At 44.1% G+C, this 20,021-nt stretch overlaps 2 protein-coding genes across 4 annotated transcripts in view; both read left to right on the forward strand.

The window, feature by feature from the left end:
• dgkd (diacylglycerol kinase delta) overlaps positions 1 to 3,513 on the forward strand; it is a 130,523-nt gene extending 127,010 nt beyond the window's left edge. For all 3 annotated transcript variants that reach the window (XM_031797590.1, XM_031797591.1, XM_031797592.1), the window contains one exon: positions 1,334 to 3,513. In XM_031797590.1, coding sequence (XP_031653450.1) covers positions 1,334 to 1,423 — 90 coding nt within the window. In that variant the 3' untranslated portion in view covers positions 1,424 to 3,513. The remainder of the gene's footprint in view (positions 1 to 1,333) is intronic.
• A 307-nt stretch (positions 3,514 to 3,820) lies between these two features.
• The window catches only part of LOC109864473 (coagulation factor IX-like), a 36,312-nt gene continuing 20,111 nt past the window's right edge, over positions 3,821 to 20,021 (forward strand). The window contains exons 1-3 of the mRNA XM_020452291.2: positions 3,821 to 3,896; positions 4,177 to 4,299; positions 4,848 to 5,014. Coding sequence (XP_020307880.1) covers positions 4,230 to 4,299; positions 4,848 to 5,014 — 237 coding nt within the window. The 5' untranslated portion in view covers positions 3,821 to 3,896; positions 4,177 to 4,229. The remainder of the gene's footprint in view (positions 3,897 to 4,176; positions 4,300 to 4,847; positions 5,015 to 20,021) is intronic.

The following is a 20,021-nucleotide window of genomic DNA, read 5'->3' on the forward strand; positions in this document are numbered from 1 at the left end:
CAATGCACAGAGATACCGTGATGAGCTCCTGAGGCCCATTGTCATGCCATTCATCCGCCGCCATCACCTCATGTTTCAGCATGTTAATGCATGTTGAAAAGGTATCTACACAATTCCTGGAAGCTGAAAATGTTCCAGTTCTTCCATGGCCTGCATACTCACCAGACATGTCACCCATTGAGCATGTTTGGGATGCTCTGGATTGACGTGTACAACAGCGTGTTTAAGTTACTGCCAATATCCAGAAACTTCGCACAGCCATTGAAGAGGAGTGATACAACATTCCACAGGCTACAATCAACAACCTGATCAACTCTATGCGAAGTGGATGTGTCGCACTGCATGAAGCAAATGGTGGTCACACCAGACAGTGACTGGTTTTCTGATCCACGGCCCTACTTTTATTAAATTTGTATACCCCCTTTTTCTCCCCAATTTCTATCTTGTCTCATTGCTGCAACTCCCCAACCACCGGGAGGCAAAAGTCTTGTCTTGCGTCCCCCGAAACATGACCCGCCAAACCGTGCTTCTTAACATCCGCCCGCTTAACCTGGAGGCCAGCTGTGTCGGAGGAAACACTGTTCACCTGACGACCGAGGTTAATCTGCCCGCCACAAGGACACTGCCCAAGATCGAACCTGGGTCTGAAGTGAAGCCTATAGCACTGCGATGCAGTGCCTTAGACCACTGCGCCACTCGGGATCCCCCTAGTTTTTTATTTTTTAAAGGTATCTGTGACCAACAGATGCAGAACCGTATTCCCAGTTATGTGAAATCCATAGATTATGGTTTAATGAATTGATTTCAATTGATTGATTTCTTCTTTTGAACTGAAACTCAGTAAAATCTTTGAAATTTTTGCATGTTGTTGCATGTTGCATTTACATTTTTTTTCAGTAATAGTTTGGATGTAGTGAACTACTTGTTGAAAATTACTGTTTCTTAAGGGTAGCTTTATTGTAGCTTAACTTATTGTAGCTTAACTTATTCCAGTGTGAAGTAATTGGTAGCCTGGTAAACTATATTTTCAGAGTAGCTTCCCCAACATTGTGAACGAGTGCACACGTCATGTGAAAGGATATGTTATTGGGACACAACCATTCTTTCAGGTGCCAGGTAGAGCTTTCTTATGTTTCACTACTATGGGGCTTTACCACGGGTGTTTAATTTAACTCCCTGTTCATTGATTTAAGTTATTTGTAGTCTATAAAGAGCTTGGTTTTCCCTGCCAGGTGACATCTGGAAAAAGTTCTGACCCTACATGGTACATGGGTCCACATGTGTGTCCTGGTGTTTGATCTAATTTGTGTGTGTGTGTGTCCATCCATTGCAGGACTTGGGGGTGACGAAGGTTGGTCACATGAAGCGTATTCTCCAGGGTATCAGAGAGTTGAGTCGCAGCAGCACTGCCAGCGAAGCCTAGGCTCTCTCCTGTACAACTGTGTGTGCTGCACCAGACCCTCTACCTAAACTGACTGTACCCAGCCATGCTGTACACACACCTACCGAGCCTTGAACAGCTTGAACCCAACGGGACCTCTATACACTCAAATATGGATATGAGTTTAGTCAACCAATAAAATGTACCACAGTGCCTTTCTTCACACCCCATCTCTGCAGCGTCCATGTCTGGGATCAACCAACTGAACTGCAAACGGAGGAGGCCAAACCACTATCGCCACTGGGGAGGGGTGTTCAATGATGTCAGTTAAGAGTGGAAGGTCAGGAGAGATTGCAGAGAATCCAATCGGGCTGACTACCAGGAACAAAGTCTGCTGACAGAAAAACTCAACTACCCAGAATGCCTTATCATCAAACCAGCGCCAGACTCCACCAACTAACGTTTGACCAATTGACCTTTTTAAACAGTTGATACATTTCAGAAGCTTGTTTGCCAAGTCAAGGAAGATTCAGAAACTAGCAAGGCTGCATCTCAAATGACCCTATTCCTCATATAGGACACTATTTTTTACCAGAGCTTTATAGGTCAAGAGGTAATGCACTGCATGATACTAGGAGGTGTCTTTTGAACATATAGAGTGGGCACCATAGGTTATATTTCCATAGTTTCCACTGACTGGATCATGGAAAAGACTTATGGAAGAGGCTGAGTTTTTGTATTGAAATATGTATCTATTTATTTCATATGCGTTGTACTGGATATGTTGAGTTTGAATGTGTTTGAACCAGGAAGTTTCTGAAAATGACGTGGGATGCCAGGTAATATGTTCCCAAAAGAAAAACAGATAGACTGGAAGAGGTCTGAACTACAAGGATAAGCAGCGACAATCAACCAATCACTCCAACAACCTTCAGCCTTTTCCCAGGTGCATGTGTAATTTCTCTTTCTCCTCCATCTCTCATCGTCCCTGTCCTTTTTATATGAATAACAATTACAATTCTAACTACCTAGGTTGAATGCGGGGCTGGTAAATTAGACGAAAGCGACGACCCTGCTTTGTCACCAAATGTCATTTTAGAGCGTGATGGGCCCCCGATGTTCGTGTTTATTATTGCACATCAGAGATTCAGGTAGTCTCCCCATTTCAAAAGGTTTCCCTCCTACTGAACACAACACTTATGTATTGTAGGGAGAAGCCAAACTTGACCATGCCTTAAATAATCTACAAACTGTCATATCAGGCAGATATCAGGCAGATCTCTTGGTGTGTGGAGCATGTCAATAAGATAATTTTTCGAACACTGCCTTAAGATTATTCACCCCGGTTAAAGTAGTTTCCTGGACCCAGGTTAAGCCTATTTCTGGATTAAACATGCACACTCAATGGAGAATCTACCTCGAAAGTGCTTTTTAGTCCAAGAGTTGGCTCAATCTGGGTCCAAGAAACTGTCCGGTAATGTTTAAGGCCTCTGGTTTTTCCTGACCACGTTATATCCTGAAACTCAAATCAACCACTAGTCCCTACCCCTGTGGGCATTTGTGTAGATATGACAGGATTGGATCGGTCAATAAGCAATATGGTGGCAGCTCAGTTTTGCCCCCCGACAGGCCAGGTGGAATTGTCGCCAATTGCTTATACCTATCCTCTTAGGTCTGCACAAACGAATAGGAGGTAGGGATTAAGGGTTTATTTGGGATTCGGTAATATCTAGGGTATAATAAGTATGGCCCAGTGTTCTTCCTGGTCAAGTCCCTGGGTCAGAAGACACTCTTTGGCCTAGTCATGTTCTCTCCCACTCAGTCCCGTGTGGATGTCCAGGTTCTGTTTTATGTCTGGCTGTGCAGTGATGCAATTGTTTTCATTATGGTCTGTATGGTCATATAATTTCCCTCCTCGCAACCTTTGGGGTTGTCCCTTTCTTCTTTGCTTGTCGAGAACCCCTGGGAAGCGGTCTCTTCCGTTCCAGTATTTATTGATAATTTATACATTAGAAATAATACTGTATGCTATACCTCTTTTTTCCATGTACATAAGCCCGACCCACTTGGTTGTAAATATGTCTTGTATATTGAAATACCGCCATCCTGTAATAAAAATTATATATGTGTGAGTTGGGTCTTTGGATGTGTTTTTTCAGTCAATAACATCATGTGGATTACGTTCAAGATTTCAATGTTTAGCCATGTTTAAAAATGTTTAGTTCATAAATTGAAGGTCCAACATTGTTTTTAACATGTATACGGCTTCCCTGACCACACTTTAGAACTATGGCAGAACATTTTTTTTTTCATTAAGACATTCAGTCTCATGATACTTTAGAAGCAGACATGATAAATGAATAGTATGATGAATAGCGCAAAACTGTTGAGTGCCTTGAACGCTGCCCTGGCCAGTGCCAATGATTCACTATGTCAACATTTAGAATCACCTTAAAGATCAATATCCGAGCTTGTGGGGAAAAGCCACCATTTTAGCAGACACCCACAGAAAACGGTAGGTTATTTCTCATAACTACATCTTGATTAGTAATCTGAAGGGGTAATGTGTGCTCCAGGCACAGAGTAGATATCTCGAAGTATGTACTACATGGACACTGATTAAATAAAGACAACAATAGGATTCTCAGAAATTCAGACCACAACTGCAAAAGGATTAGCGCTGTCAATTTGGTTGTTTTACCAAGGAAATTCTGTGGTAATATGGATAAAGCAGTCCTGGTTTACTATTCCAGTTCCTGCCTTTCTCACCATTTTGTATACTTGTGTCCACACAGAAAAGTCTAGCTGATCCCAGTTCACCCCTTCAACTTCTACCTGGAGCGGAGGAATGTCACAGTCTGACGGTTGGCTCCTTACAGTACTTCTGGTTTCTGTCTGTTCCCTGTTTGAATCAAAAGGTAACACCTCACCTTGTAGTCAGAGTGGAACGTGCCCATTTATTGTACTGTATTTGCAATCTTTAATTAAACCACCTCAATTCCAGATTACTAGATACTTATTGAGATATTTACGTTTGTGATGGGTGTCATACATTAAAATATAACTAAATTCAGTGATATGATTAAGCTACACAACTAAAACCAGCAAATCTCTGCTCTTGAGGCCCTTGTCAATGTCTGGGTTGCAGATGTCAGTATTGTATATGAATGCCACTTAACAGACACTTTTTTTTCAAAGCAGCTTACATATGCCAACATGTTTTATGTGTTGTGATCACTGCGAGAATTGAACCCACAACCCTGCCATTGTTAGTGTCATGCTCTTACCAACTGATCCACACAGGACTAAAGCATTGTGCCCGCTCTGGGGTGAAGTTCCCCCTAGGTACAGATCTAGGATCAGCTTCCCCTCCCCCAATCTTAACTTTAACCATAAGTGGGGAAAATGCTAAATTGATTCAAGATCAACGTCTAGTGGCGACTTCACCCTACTCCATTGTACCCAGTGTTTCTGGAGCAGAGGGATGCAGGGCAGCTGCTCCGAGGGCCCCGGCGGCCCAGGGCCAACTTCTTCCTTGAGGAGATGATGCCCGGCAACCTGGAGCGGGAGTGCTATGAGGAAACCTGCTCCCAGGAGGAGGCTGCCGAGATCTTCCAGACCAAGGAGAAGACGGTACTAGAACAGCGCCATCACATGAAAGCTCTGGTCCAGGGAACTGATGCCCTGGACCAGAGCTTATGAGCGCTCTGTTTATACTTTGCGCTAACATGTGTCCTATGTCCAGGTTATGCCCTCATCTGGTCACAGTAGACCAATAAGAGATACATTTTAATACCATGTGTAGACTCACCGAGCCTTGATTAGATAGTGATTGGATCATCTTGACTGGAAGACAAACTTAAGGTTACTTGCGTAACCCCGGTTCTCTGATATTATTCTCACTAGTGGAATTAACCAGAATCTCCTAAGTAGCCTGAAGAACCAATCATATACGTCTATCGAAGCCCTTCACCTCATACTAAAGAGTCACCCGCCTGACCTCTGAGCTTGCAAGTTAGGTGAATGTGGTTAGATGTCTCACTCATAATATCAGAGGACTGGGGTTACACAAGTAGCCTTTAGTTCTCTTTCAATTACTTGTTTTGACATCTCACTAGTGTGATAAGACCAACTCCCATATCGCACACGATCGCCGAAGCCAGGTACTCTCAATATCAACCCTCGGAGGTCCCGACGCTAAGGACAATATGCACAAAAGAGGGTGCAGTGACAGCTAGTCGATAGAACCTCATAAAAGTATGAGGGCATCCCCCAACAAGCCATATAGCAAATCTCATGCATGGAGATGCCTTTGAACAGTGCCCAAGAGGTAGCCATACCTCTGATGGAGTTAGCCCTTAGGCCCTCTGGAGGCTGTAAACCCTTGCTTTTATAGGCCAATATAATAGCTTCCACATAACCGTTGACGAGAGAAGGGCCTCCCCTTGCAGGGGGAGTTGTTTGCTTTTGCTCAAAGCTCTCGCCCTACCCAAGTTTTTGCACAGAGTTCGTTCTGGACACAGAGGGCCATGAAAATCTCTCTGTTTGCTTGGGTCAGCAGATCAACTAAAATGTTATGTCGCATGCGCCAAATACACCTTACAGTGAAATGCTTACTTTACAAGCCCTTAACCAACAATGCAGTTAAGAAAAAATTAAGTTAAGAAAAATACCTAAAAATAAGAAATAAAAGTAACAAATAATTAAAGAGCAGCAGTAAAATAATAATAGCGAGGCTATATACAGGGGGTACCGGTACAGAGTCAATGTGCGTGGGCACCGGTTAGTCGAGGTAATTGAGGTAATATGTACATGTAGGTGGAGTTTTTAAAAGTGACTATGCATAGATAATAACAGAGTAGCAGCAGCGTAAAAGTTTGGGTAGCCATTTGATTAGATGTTCAGGAGTCTTATGGCTTGGAGGTAGAAGCTCTTTAGAAGCCTCTTGGTCCTAGACTTGGCGCTCCGGTACCGCTTGCCATGTGGTAGCAGAGAAAACAGTCTATGCCTTCCTCTGACACCGCCTGGTATAGAGGTCCTGGATGGCAGGAAGCTTGGCCCCAGTGATGTACTGGGCCATACGTATTACCCTCTGTAGTCTCTTGAGGTCGGAGGCCGAGCAGTTGCCATACCAGGCAGTGATGCAAACCGCAAGGATGCTCTCGATGGTGCAGCTGTAGAACCTTTTGAGGACCTGAGGACCCATGCCAAATCTTTTCAGTCTCCTCAGGGGGAATAGGTTTTGTCGTGCCCTCTTCACGACTGTCTTGGTGTGCTTGGACCATGTTAGTTTGTTGGTGATGTGGACACCAAGGAACTTGAAGCTCTCAACCTGCTCCACTACAGCCCCGCCGATGAGGGGCGTGCTCGGTCCTCCTTTTCCTGTAGACAACAATCTTCTCCTTTGTCTTGATCACATTGAGGGAGAGATTGTTATCCTTTCACCACATGGCCAGGTCTCTGACCTCCTCCCTATAGGCTGTCTCGTCATTGTCGGTGATCAGGCCTACCACTGTTGTGTAATCTGCAAAGTTAATGATAGTGTTGGAGTCAGACCTGGCCGTGCAGTCATGAGTGAACAGGGAGTACAGGAGGGGACTGAGCACGCACCCCTGAGGGGCACCCATGTTGAGGATCAGTGTGGCAGTTGTGTTGTTACCTATCCTTACCACCTGGGGGAGGCCCGTAAGGAAGTCCAGGATCCAGTTGCAGAGGGAGGTGTTTAATCCCATAGACCTTAGCTTAGTGATGAAATTTAAGGGCACTATGGTGTTGAACGCTTAGCCATAGTCAATGAATAGCATTCTGGGTTAATGGTGTTGATGTGAGCCATGACCAGCCTTTCAAAGTACTTTATGACTGCAGACGTGAGTGATACGGGTCGGTAGTCATTTAGGCAGGTTACCTTAGTGTTCTTGGTCACAGGGACTATGGTGGTCTGCTTGAAACATGTTAGCATTACAGACACGGAGAGGTTGAAAATGTCAGTGAAGACACTTGCCAGTTGGTCAGCGCATGCTCGGTGTACACGTCCTGGTAATCCGTATGTGTATGTTGACCTGTTTAAAGGTCTTACTCACATTTGCTCCGGATAGCGTGATCACACAGTTGTTCCAGATCAGCTGATGCTCTCATGCATGTTTCAGTGTTACTTGCCTCAAAGTGAGCATAGAAGTAATTTAACACATCTGGTAGGCTCGTGTCACTGAACAGCTCTCTCTTCCTTTTGTAGTCTGTAATAGTTTGCAAGCCCTGCCACATCCGACAAGCGTCGGAGCTGGTGTAGAGGATTTGATCTTAGTCCTGTGTTGATGCTTTGCCTGTTTGATGGTTCGTCGGGGGGGAATAGTGGGATTTCTTATAAGCTTCCGCGTTAGAGTCCTGCTCCTTGAAAGTGACAGCTCTAACCTTTAGCTCAGTGCGAATGTTGCCTGTAATCCATGGCTGCTGGTTGGGGTATGTATGTGCAGTCACTGTGGGGACGACGTCATCAATGCATTTATTGATGAAGCCAGTGACCGATGTGGTGTACCCTTTTTTTATTGATCGAGTCACTGGTGCTTCCTGCTTAAATTTTATGCTTGTAAGCAGGAATCAGGAGGATAGAATTCTGGTCAGATTTGCCAAATGGAGGGCGATGGAGAGCTTTGTACGCATCTCTGTGTGTGGAGTAAAGGTGATCTACAGCAGGTATTCCCAAACTGGGGTACGCGCAATGCCGTCGGGGGTACGAAATTTATTTTCTTCACATTTTCAAACAGTCCATTTATATTTTCTCACCTGAATAGCCTCGTTTCACTGCCAAAAATCTAATTAAACCATCTAGTGTTCAGCGAAATAACAACACAATGTCAAATACAGGTAGCCTAGTCAAATAATTAACATCCAATCACATTAACCATTACTCTCTCGCAGGAATTCCACTCATGTGAGCATCTGTACTGATGGCGCAAAAGCCATGACATGGAGACATAGTGGAGTGGTAACGCGCATTCAAGCAGTTGCTCCCGATGCCATTTGGTTACATTGCAGTACCCACCAGAATCTCTTACTTCCAAGGGAATGTCTGACAGCTTGAAAGACGTTTTGGACACCACAGTGAAAATGGTTAACTTTGTTAAAGCAAGGTCCCTGAACTCTCGTGTATTTTTTGCACTATGAAATGATATGGGCAGCGACCATGTAATGCTTTTACAACATACAGAAATGCTCTATCAAGGGGCAAAGTATTGACATGTATTTTTTTAATTGAGAGACAAGCTTAAAGTTTTCTTTACTGACCATAATTTTCACTTGTCTGACCGCTTGCATGATGACGTCCGGGTGATGTGTTCTCTCGTCTGAATGATCTGAATCTTAGAATTCAGGGACTCTACGCAACTCTATACAATGTGCGGGCCAAAATTGAGGCTATTGGAGCTCTTTTCTGTCTGCATTAACAAGGACAACACACAGGTCTTTCCATCATTGTATGATTTTTTTGTGTTCAAATTAACTCATGCTTACGGACATTGTCCGTAATATAGCGAAGCACCTGGTACTTGAAACAGATGACAGAAACAACTGGATTCATTATCCCTTTCATGCCCTGCCTCCAGTTCACTTACCTATATCTGAACAAGAGAGCCTCATCAAAATTGCATCAGGCGGTTATGTTAAAATTGGATTTCATCAGAAGCCACTGCCACTACCCTTTGCAACCACGTACCTATGTGAGAGTGATTCTAAATACAAGCACAGACTGTGTGTGGATAATGATTTAAGACAGACTCCCTCAAATACAACCCAACATTGCATAGTTGTGCATCCTTTCAAGCACACCCATCGCATTAACCTGCGGTGAGTAATTCACCATTTTCAATTAACAAATAAGGTTTTATATGTAAGATGGTTAAATAAATAGCAGAATTATTGATTGTTATTATATTATTATTTGTGCCCTGGTCGTATAAGAGCTCTGTCACTTCCCACGAGCCGGGTTGTGACAAAAACTCCCACTCATTCTTATGTTTAATAAATGTATCGTATAGTGTGTGTGTGGCAGGCTTACATTTGATGGCAAAAAACAACATTTGAGAGTGCGCTGACCCTGATGCTAGAGGGGGTACACAGCTGGAGGTTGAAAGTTTGAAGGGGTACGGGACTATAAATGTTTGTATTGTTTTCTTCCCTCTTTTTGCACATTTAACATGCATGTAGAAATGAGGTAAAATGGATTTAAGTTTCCCTGCATTAAAGTCCTGGCCACAAGGACTGCCGCCCCTGGGTTAACTTTTTCCTGTTTGCTTAGGGCCGTATACAGCTCATTGAGTGCCGTCATATTGCCAGCATTGGTTTGTGATGGTACATAGACAGCTACGAATAATATAGTTGACAACTCTAGGTAGATAGTGTGGTCTACAGCTTATCATGAGATACTCTACCTCAGGCGAGCAAAACCTCAAGATTTCTATAGATATCGTGCACCAGCTGTTGTTTACAAATATACATAGAACGCCACTCCTTATCTTACCAGAGGCTGCTGTTCTATCCTGCCGATAGAACAGCAGCATATCTTATTTTCATGTCGTCGTTCAGCCACGACTCGGTGAAACATATAGAAACATATAAGATAGTACTGTTTTTAATGTCCTGTTGCTAGGATATACTTGCTTGTAGTTCATCCAATTTATTATCCAGCGATAGTACATTGGCCAATAGTACCGACTCTTTTAGTACCGACTTTGTTTGTCCAGTTCAAGGTGAGTAATCACTGTCCAGAAGCTCTTTTTGGTGATAAGAGACAGTAGCAGCAAAATTACGTTGTTAGGTTCTTATTTTTCTGAGTAAATAACTCACGGACACTAGAGAAGCTTTAACCAAGTTTAATTCTTCCCAAAGGTTCTGTACAGCTGTATTCAGACACCAAAACATTTCTCTCCATCAGTTATATACATCCTACTTAAGACAAGCCTTCTCCCCAATCCTTACATCTTATGGTTCAACAGAAAGAGGGTAACAGGATACCAAACCCTTATTACTCACTTAAGGGAATCTGTCCTCACCTCCTGACCTCAACCCCTCCTTCATCTAATCCACAGATGTCCATCTGTCTCCCCTGTATCAACACGGTGCTCGGCTCCCATCCCCCAACACATTCCACAGCCATCTGTCTTTCTACAGAGGCCCAGTCTCTTTCTCCTTTGATTCTAAGCTTCTTTCCTATCATTAATTTAATATCTTCAAAATGTCGAATCCAATAATGTACAAAATAAGTTAAACAATATGAAAAAAAACTAAATTGCACGGTTGGTTAAGAGCCCATAAAACGGCAGCCACCCCCTTCGCCGGCTTCTTTCACACCGTCTACTTAGTAACGGTAGTTGACAAGGCTCGTCATATAGCAGGAGAGTGATCTGCGCTATACAGAGCTTGCCTTGCCATTGAGGGGCTATCAAGATGAGGGATAAGCCTTTTTCCCCTCAGTCTGGCCAGAGTGGGGAGTGAGGGGAGGAAATGTATAAAGCAACACCTTCATCCAACCCCAGTGGTGCGTCTCCTGCACGAGAAACAACAGGCAGTAAGCGTTTTCTTGTGATGCAAAGAGCTCTACGGACGCTTGACCCCATCTCGCCCAGATCTGTTTCAACACTTGGGGAAAGAGTCTCCAGTCCCTTAGTTGGGGATTCCCTCTGGAAAATGAGTCCTCTCCTATGTTCAGTACGCCTGAGACATGAGCCGTGTGTATGGGAAGTAAGTGTGCTCTGCGCCAAAGAATAATCCTGGCAGATAGTCTGTGTAGTCAACCTGTCGGTTGATGTACGCCACTACACTTCATTAGCTGTGCCTTGAAAAGCAAACTTCAGAAACCTCCTGTGTACTGGCAGAATGCTTAAGTGAAAATGAGCATCCTGCAGGCCAACTGAGGTGAATGCCTTGACCACAGCTCGATCAACTCTCGCTCACCAGTGATGCCAGAGCACTCAGGTGGCTATGGAGAATGTATATTTTTCATTGTCCTTGGCATGACGCCTGGATACAACAGATGCTTTTTTATTGAAATGGAACGTGTTGACACACTGGAACATGGGGACGGTGCTTGCTGGCGACTGACAATTTGCCGCCCTGCCCCAGCTACTTTAACTGGGGGAGAGCCGTGGCACAGAGGGCATAGTGGATTCCCTCCATCTTCCTAGAGCGTAAACACGTGAAAATGAGTAGCTGCACAAAGGGTAGGATTTTATGAGCACAAAGGTGCCTCTCCCCCATAGTGGTGGGGAGAAAGTCTGCACCACCCGAGAGGCGGCAGGCCAGAACACGGAGTGAACTGTTGGCTACCCTGAACTGTGGGGTAGATCTGGCAGTCTGCGAGGCAGTCTCCCCACTCGAGTTAGAAGTGGGAGACAAACTACGTTGGGCTGCTCTGCGCACTCTCCGGTGGAGGGTGTTAGCAGCAAAAACCCTGCAATGGATGCATGACCGGGGGTCGTCAAACGCTGCTTCTGCGTGTTCGACACCCAGGCAGATGACACACAGGGAGTGTGTGTCCTTACCCGAAATGGTCGCCCCCGCATAGGCATGGATGTGCCGGGGCTGGGGACTTGCTTGGTGCCCTCTGGACCGAGCTAGCAGGTTCCATGGCTCCAGAAAACAGCTAATCCGAGAACAAAGTGAAGCCTAACCAGCATTCGCCACTTGATCTAGTAGCCTAGCTAGGTAGCACAGTCCTCCCCAGAGAAGCTAATCCTTTTGCAATGTGAACGTAGCTAGCATTCATCACGTGGACTATTAGCCTAGCTAGTTAGGACAAAGTTAGCGCTAGCTTCCTTTTGGCTATGTTGGTCTTGCGACAAAGAGAAACGTGGCTCTCAACCGATAAACAGTGATGCTAGGATGGTCGGCCTAGTCGACGCCGTTAGTGGGTTGAGCTAAACGATAGAGCTAACTAGTAATTCCACCTTTCCCGCTAGCCGTGTGACGCTAGCTACAAAAGGGGGAAATAATGAAGAAAAGCAGTGAAGCAAATTCTTAACCAAAGTGAAAACGTTTCATTTTTTCGGTATAGTCACCTAACGCAGAAGACGAGAGCTGATAAATCCCGCGCTCGGCTGCACACCTGTGAACAGTTAAAGAGGGAAACCGATTAAGTCGTGCTGAGATGAGCAAAGTCGAACTCTTCTGTGAAGAAAAGATGCGAGAATGATCAGAGGGCAGGCGGGTGGCTCGCCACTCGACCTGTCTGTTTCTGACAAACGTGTATGATTGGTTCTTCGAGCTTCTTAGGAGATTCTGGTGAATTCCACTAGTGAGATGTAGAACCAAATAATTGAAAGAGAACACATTAGTGATGCGAGTGTCAGCTGGTTGTTCACCTGCACCCGCCTGCAATTGCTAATAACCCATCCGCAACCGTCCGACTATATGTGATGAAGTGAAAATCTCAGGCCCGCACCTGACACTAAACCGCAAATAGGCAGATTGAAAATGCGCTGTTCTGACATGGACGGCAGAAGGCATTTTTGACAGGGGGTGTAGGATTTTGTTTTTTTGTGGCAAAAAATATTTGTGCTCATTTCCGACATTTTGGCAGGCTATTTGTCAGTCAACTTGTCTTTAATTACATATATGCAGTTTCTCTTCCGTCATTACTGCCCTAGAACACTAAATAAAACCTTGCTCACCTGAATAATGTGAATGCTTAAATCTCTAGTTGATATCGGTAAACTTTTCTGCTTCTCTCACGCAGTAGACGTTTCGGGACCGAGCAGGAAAATGCAATAAAAATACATTAAAAAACAGGAAAGATTGTGAAAAATTTCCAAATGACATCAGTTTGACCTGTTTTAAGGAAATTTAAATCAGTGAGAACGACCCAACATGTTTCTGATAAGATTTCAGTTCGGCTTGGATGCATATTTTTGTGGTTTGAAATACTATCAGTTTGTATGATGCTGATAAAGATGGCACCTTTACAGACGGTCTCTAACTGCACAATCATTCTCTCAAGATGCTGAAATAAATCAATAATATTTCTCCACTCCTTTTCCCATGTCATAATGTACATTTTGTGTATAATTTTACTGCAAAAAAATGCTTCATTCTGCAGGAGTTCATATTATATTAGGCTATGTGAAAGGTCAGTGTCCAGATTTCAGTAATATTCTAAACAGTAGTTCCCTTGAAGTGCCATATTTGAAGTCCCCGTCTTGACTCTTGAATTTGTGTAGTGCCTCACAATCATCATGCACAACATAGCCGGCACTGCTGTCATCTTCTTTAACCACTTCACAAAATCATTCCGAAACATTACTGTTCTGGCCCACCCTTCTCTTTATTTTCAACTATCCATTTCTCAGCTTTTCTCTTATTGAGTTCAACTCTGACATTGTCCTTTTTGCCTCAGTGGATTGACGTTGCATTTTAGTGCCCATGTTCCCAAAAGCATTTGGCGATTGGCATGTATTTTGCGACAGACAGTTCCAGTTGTTATTCGGTTTTCACCAACACCAAATTCAGAGCAGAATTGTGTTAGTGGAAATTTATTTATTTATTTATTTACCTTTATTTAACCAGGTAGGCAAGTTGAGAACAAGTTCTCATTTACAATTGCGACCTGGCCAAGATAAAGCAAAGCAGTTCGACAGATAAAACGACACAGAGTTACACATGGAGTAAAAACAAACATACAGTCAATAATGCAGTATAAACAAGTCTATATACAATGTGAGCAAATGAGGTGAGAAGGGAGGTAAAGGCAAAAAAGGCCATGATGGCAAAGTAAATACAATATAGCAAGTAAAATACTGGAATGGTAGTTTAGCAATGGAAGAATGAGCAAAGTAGAAATAAAAAAATAATGGGGTGCAAAGGAGCAAAATAAATAAATAAATAAAAATTAAATACAGTTGGGAAAGAGGTAGTTGTTTGGGCTAAATTATAGGTGGGCTATGTACAGGTGCAGTAATCTGTGAGCTGCTCTGACAGTTGGTGCTTAAAGCTAGTGAGGGAGATAAGTGTTTCCAGTTTCAGAGATTTTTGTAGTTCGTTCCAGTCATTGGCAGCAGAGAACTGGAAGGAGAGGCGGCCAAAGAAAGAATTGGTTTTGGGGGTGACTAGAGAGATATACCTGCTGGAGCGTGTGCTACAGGTGGGAGATGCTATGGTGACCAGCGAGCTGAGATAAGGGGGGACTTTACCTAGCAGGGTCTTGTAGATGACATGGAGCCAGTGGGTTTGGCGACGAGTATGAAGCGAGGGCCAGCCAACGAGAGCGTACAGGTCGCAATGGTGGGTAGTATATGGGGCTTTGGTGATAAAACGGATTGCACTGTGATAGACTGCATCCAATTTGTTGAGTAGGGTATTGGAGGCTATTTTGTAAATGACATCGCCAAAGTCGAGGATTGGTAGGATGGTCAGTTTTACAAGGGTATGTTTGGCAGCATGAGTGAAGGATGCTTTGTTGCGAAATAGGAAGCCAATTCTAGATTTAACTTTGGATTGGAGATGTTTGATATGGGTCTGGAAGGAGAGTTTACAGTCTAACCAGACACCTAAGTATTTGTAGTTGTCCACGTATTCTAAGTCAGAGCCGTCCAGAGTAGTGATGTTGGACAGGCGGGTAGGTGCAGGTAGCGATCGGTTGAAGAGCATGCATTTAGTTTTACTTGTATTTAAGAGCAATTGGAGGCCACGGAAGGAGAGTTGTATGGCATTGAAGCTTGCCTGGAGGGTTGTTAACACAGTGTCCAAAGAAGGGCCGGAAGTATACAGAATGGTGTCGTCTGCGTAGAGGTGGATCAGGGACTCACCAGCAGCAAGAGCGACCTCATTGATGTATACAGAGAAGAGAGTCGGTCCAAGAATTGAACCCTGTGGCACCCCCATAGAGACTGCCAGAGGTCCGGACAGCAGACCCTCCGATTTGACACACTGAACTCTATCAGAGAAGTAGTTGGTGAACCAGGCGAGGCAATCATTTGAGAAACCAAGGCTGTCGAGTCTGCCGATGAGGATATGGTGATTGACAGAGTCGAAAGCCTTGGCCAGATCAATGAATACGGCTGCACAGTAATGTTTCTTATCGATGGCGGTTAAGATATCGTTTAGGACCTTGAGCGTGGCTGAGGTGCACCCATGACCAGCTCTGAAACCGGATTGCATAGCAGAGAAGGTATGGTGAGATTCGAAATGGTCGGTAATCTGTTGGTTGACTTGGCTTTCGAAGACCTTAGAAAGGCACGGTAGGATAGATATAGGTCTGTAGCAGTTTGGGTCAAGAGTGTCCCCCCCTTTGAAGAGGGGGATGACCGCAGCTGCTTTCCAATCTTTGGGAATCTCAGACGACACGAAAGAGAGGTTGAACAGGCTAGTGATAGGGGTGGCAACAATTTCGGCGGATAATTTTAGAAAGAACGGGTCCAGATTGTCTAGCCCGGCTGATTTGTAGGGGTCCAGATTTTGCAGCTCTTTCAGAACATCAGCTGAATGGATTTGGGAGAAGGAGAAATGGGGAAGGCTTGGGCGAGTTGCTGTTGGGGGTGCAGTGCTGTTGTCCGGGGTAGGAGTAGCCAGGTGGAAAGCATGGCCAGCCGTAGAAAAATGCTTATTGAAATTCTCAATTATGGTGGATTTATCAGTGGTGACAGTGTTTCCTATCTTCAGTGCAGTGGGCAGCTGGGAGGAGGCGTTCTTATTCTCCATGGACTTTACAGTGTCCCAGAACTTTTTTGAGTTAGTGTTGCAGGAAGCAAATTTCTGCTTGAAAAAGCTAGCCTTGGCTTTTCTAACTGCCTGTGTATAATGATTTCTAGCTTCCCTGAACAGCTGCATATCACGGGGGCTGTTCGATGCTAATGCAGAACGCCATAGGATGTTTTTGTGTTGGTTAAGGGCAGTCAGGTCTGGGGAGAACCAAGGGCTATATCTGTTCCTGGTTCTAAATTTCTTAAATGGGGCATGTTTATTTAAGATGGTTAGGAAGGCATTTTTAAAAAATATCCAGGCATCCTCTACTGACGGGATGAGATCAATATCCTTCCAGGATACCCCGGCCAGGTCGATTAGAAAGGCCTGCTCGCAGAAGTGTTTCAGGGAGCGTTTTACAGTGATGAGTGGAGGTCGTTTGACCGCTGACCCATTACGGATGCAGGCAATGAGGCAGTGATCGCTGAGATCTTGGTTGAAGACAGCAGAGGTGTATTTAGAGGGGAAGTTGGTTAGGATGATATCTATGAGGGTGCCCGTGTTTAAGGTTTTGGGGAGGTACCTGGTAGGTTCATTGATTATTTGTGTGAGATTGAGGGCATCAAGTTTAGATTGTAGGATGGCTGGGGTGTTAAGCATGTTCCAGTTTAGGTCGCCTAGCAGCACGAACTCTGAAGATAGATGGGGGGCAATCAGTTCACATATGGTGTCCAGAGCACAGCTGGGGGCAGAGGGTGGTCTATAGCAGGCGGCAACGGTGAGAGACTTGTTTTTAGAGAGGTGGATTTTTAAAAGTAGAAGTTCAAATTGTTTGGGTACAGACCTGGATAGTAGGACAGAACTCTGCAGGCTATCTTTGCAGTAGATTGCAACACCGCCCCCTTTGGCAGTTCTATCTTGTCTGAAAATGTTGTAGTTTGGAATTAAAATGTCTGAGTTTTTGGTGGTCTTCCTAAGCCAGGATTCAGACACAGCTAGAACATCCGGGTTGGCAGAGTGTGCTAAAGCAGTGAATAGAACAAACTTAGGGAGGAGGCTTCTAATGTTAACATGCATGAAACCAAGGCTATTACGGTTACAGAAGTCGTCAAAAGAGAGCGCCTGGGGAATAGGAGTGGAGCTAGGCACTGCAGGGCCTGGATTCACCTCTACATCGCCAGAGGAACATAGGAGGAGTAGAATAAGGGTACGGCTAAAAGCTATGAGAATTGGTCGTCTAGAACGTCTGGAACATAGAGTAAAAGGAGGTTTCTGGGGGCGATAAAATAGCATCAAGGTATAATGTACAGACAAATGTATGGTAGGATGTGAATACAGTGGAGGTAAACCTAGGTATTGAGTGATGAAGAGAGAGATATTGTCTCTAGAAACATCGTTGAAACCAGGAGATGTCATTGCATGTGTGGGTGGTGGAACTAATAGGTTGGATAAGGTATAGTGAGCAGGACTAGAGGCTCTACAGTGAAATAAGCCAATAAACACTAACCAGAACAGAAATGGACAAGACATATTGACATTAAGGAGAGGCATGCTTAGTCGAGTGATCAAAAGGGTCCGGTGAGTGGAGAGGTTGGTTGGTGATTTAGACAGCTAGCCAGGGCATCGGTAGCAAGCTAGCATAGGATGGAGGTCTGTTGTTAGCCACCTCCTGCGCTCCGTCAGTAGATTAGTGGGGTTCCGTGTGGTAGAGGGGATCAATCCAAATCACACAACAACAACAAAAATAAAAACAATAGATATAGTTATAGAGGCCCAAGAAGAAAACAATAATAATAATAAAAAAATAATAATAAAAAATAATGTCCGATTGTCTATTCAGATAGCAGCCGGTAAGACAGCTAACGGTTAGCAGGCCGCAGATGGGCGTTCAGGTAACGTCGCGACGGAGGAGCCAGCCGAATAACTCCTTCGGGTAGATAACGTCGGCAGTCCAGTTGTGAAGGCCCGGTGGGGCTCCGCGAAGGCAGCAAAACGGGTCCGGATAGGCGACTGCAGCCCAGGTGCGATTGATGGAACTCAGGAGTGATTGACGGAGCTTGCTAGCTCCGGAACAATTGATGTTTGCTCCGGAATCGACGAAGGCCGATAGTCACACGGATAGCAGCTAGCTAGCTGTGAGATCCGGGCATGAATGTCCAGAGAGCAGTCGAAATCCAGGGACATGGAGAGAAAAATTGGTCCGGTATGCTCCGCTCCGAGCCGCGCTGCGCCGTACAGAACTGGCGATAGACTTTCGAGCCAAAGGATAGCCGATGACCACAAACCGTGGTTAGCTGAACACCAACGACTTGCCAGTAAAGGAGCCAACTAGCTTCTGAACTAGCTTCTGGATTAGCTTCTGGCTAGTTTCAGGCCAGCCTCCTGGAGTTTCTGGCTAGCTTCTTGGAGGATTACAGATCTGAGGTAAATAATACTTTTTTATAAATATACATTGGTGAGGCGGGTTGCAGGAGAGTGTTTTGAAGATGAGTTGATGGAAAATAAAAATAAAATGTATGTGAAAAAGTTGTAAATATATATATATACAGGACACGACAAGACGAGGACAAAAGACGTCTGAACTGCTATGCCACCTTGGAGAAATGAAAACTGCCCTCAAAATAGTATGTTACTCCGCATCGCTGATTGGTCAGTTCACAGTGCTGGTAAACCACTTGTTTCTGATTGGCTAGCTTCACAAGCCTAATTTTTTTTTTTTTTTCACCTTTATTTAACCAGGTAGGCTAGTTGAGAACAAGTTCTCATTTGCAACTGCGACCTGGCCAAGATAAAGCATAGCAGTGTGAGCATACAACAAAGAGTTACACATGGAGTAAACAATTAACAAGTCAATAACACAGTAGAAAACAAACGGTCTCCCGCTGGCTGTGCGAAAATGCTCACGAATCAACGATGACTGAACCCACAAGGTAATCATATTTAAGATATATTATTTCGAACTTATCACTTGTAAAAAACAGAACTAAATCATATTTAGCCCTTGTGAACTCCAGTCTAGGGAAACCTCTGCTGTTAGTTTGTTTATTAACAAGCCTAAGATTTCTTTACCTGTCTCTGGAAGTTCCAATAAATAATTACCTAAACTATCATTTAGCCAGCTGCTATTGTGACAGCTGGCTAACATACTCATGTTAATACTAGTAAAGTACATTTCCTGAAGAAAATGTGGTGTGCTTGCTAGCTTGTGTAGGATCGATTGATTGATTGATAGGATAGCCTGAACAATGTTAAATTTGGTTTGGTGTCTCTAGCTTGAATGGTTCAAGAGTTGTTGGGTTATTTTATGCAAATGTATATAATTATACTTGATACAAGTTTAAGAATTTGAAGTTACAATAGCCTGAACATGTGAAAGTTGGTTTTGTGTCTCTAGCTTGAATGGTTCAAGAGTTAATGTCGGTGAATTATTTTATGCAAATGTACACTACCTGTCAAAAGTTTTAGAACACTTGCTCATTCTAGGGTTTTTCTTTATTTTTACTATTTTCTACATTGTAGAATAATAGTGAAGACATCAAAACTATGAAATAACACATATGGAATCATATAGTAATCAAAAAAGTGTTAAACAAATATATTTTATATTTGAGATTCTTCAAATAGCCACCTTTTGCCTTGATGACAGCTTTGCACACTCTTGACATTCTCTCAACCAGCTTCATGAGGTAGTCAACTGGAATGCAATTCCATATGTGTAATTTCATAGTTTTGATGTCTTCACTATATTATTCTGGACCCCTCTGCTACACAGAACCCTACTAATCCCACGACTGGTCTATCTAACTGCACGAGGAGGCTGAAACAGACTTTCCTCCACCGCGACGTCCCTCTAAGGCCCTTCTGCTAGCCCCGGGCCTGCTAGCTGTCTGAATCGCCGTGTCTCCAGCCAGCCCAACCATTCACTGGACCCTTATGATCACTCGGCTACGCATGCCTCTCCCTAATGTTAATATGC

Source organism: Oncorhynchus kisutch, linkage group LG19, assembly GCF_002021735.2.
Source record: "Oncorhynchus kisutch isolate 150728-3 linkage group LG19, Okis_V2, whole genome shotgun sequence".
Lineage (NCBI taxonomy): Eukaryota > Metazoa > Chordata > Actinopteri > Salmoniformes > Salmonidae > Oncorhynchus > Oncorhynchus kisutch.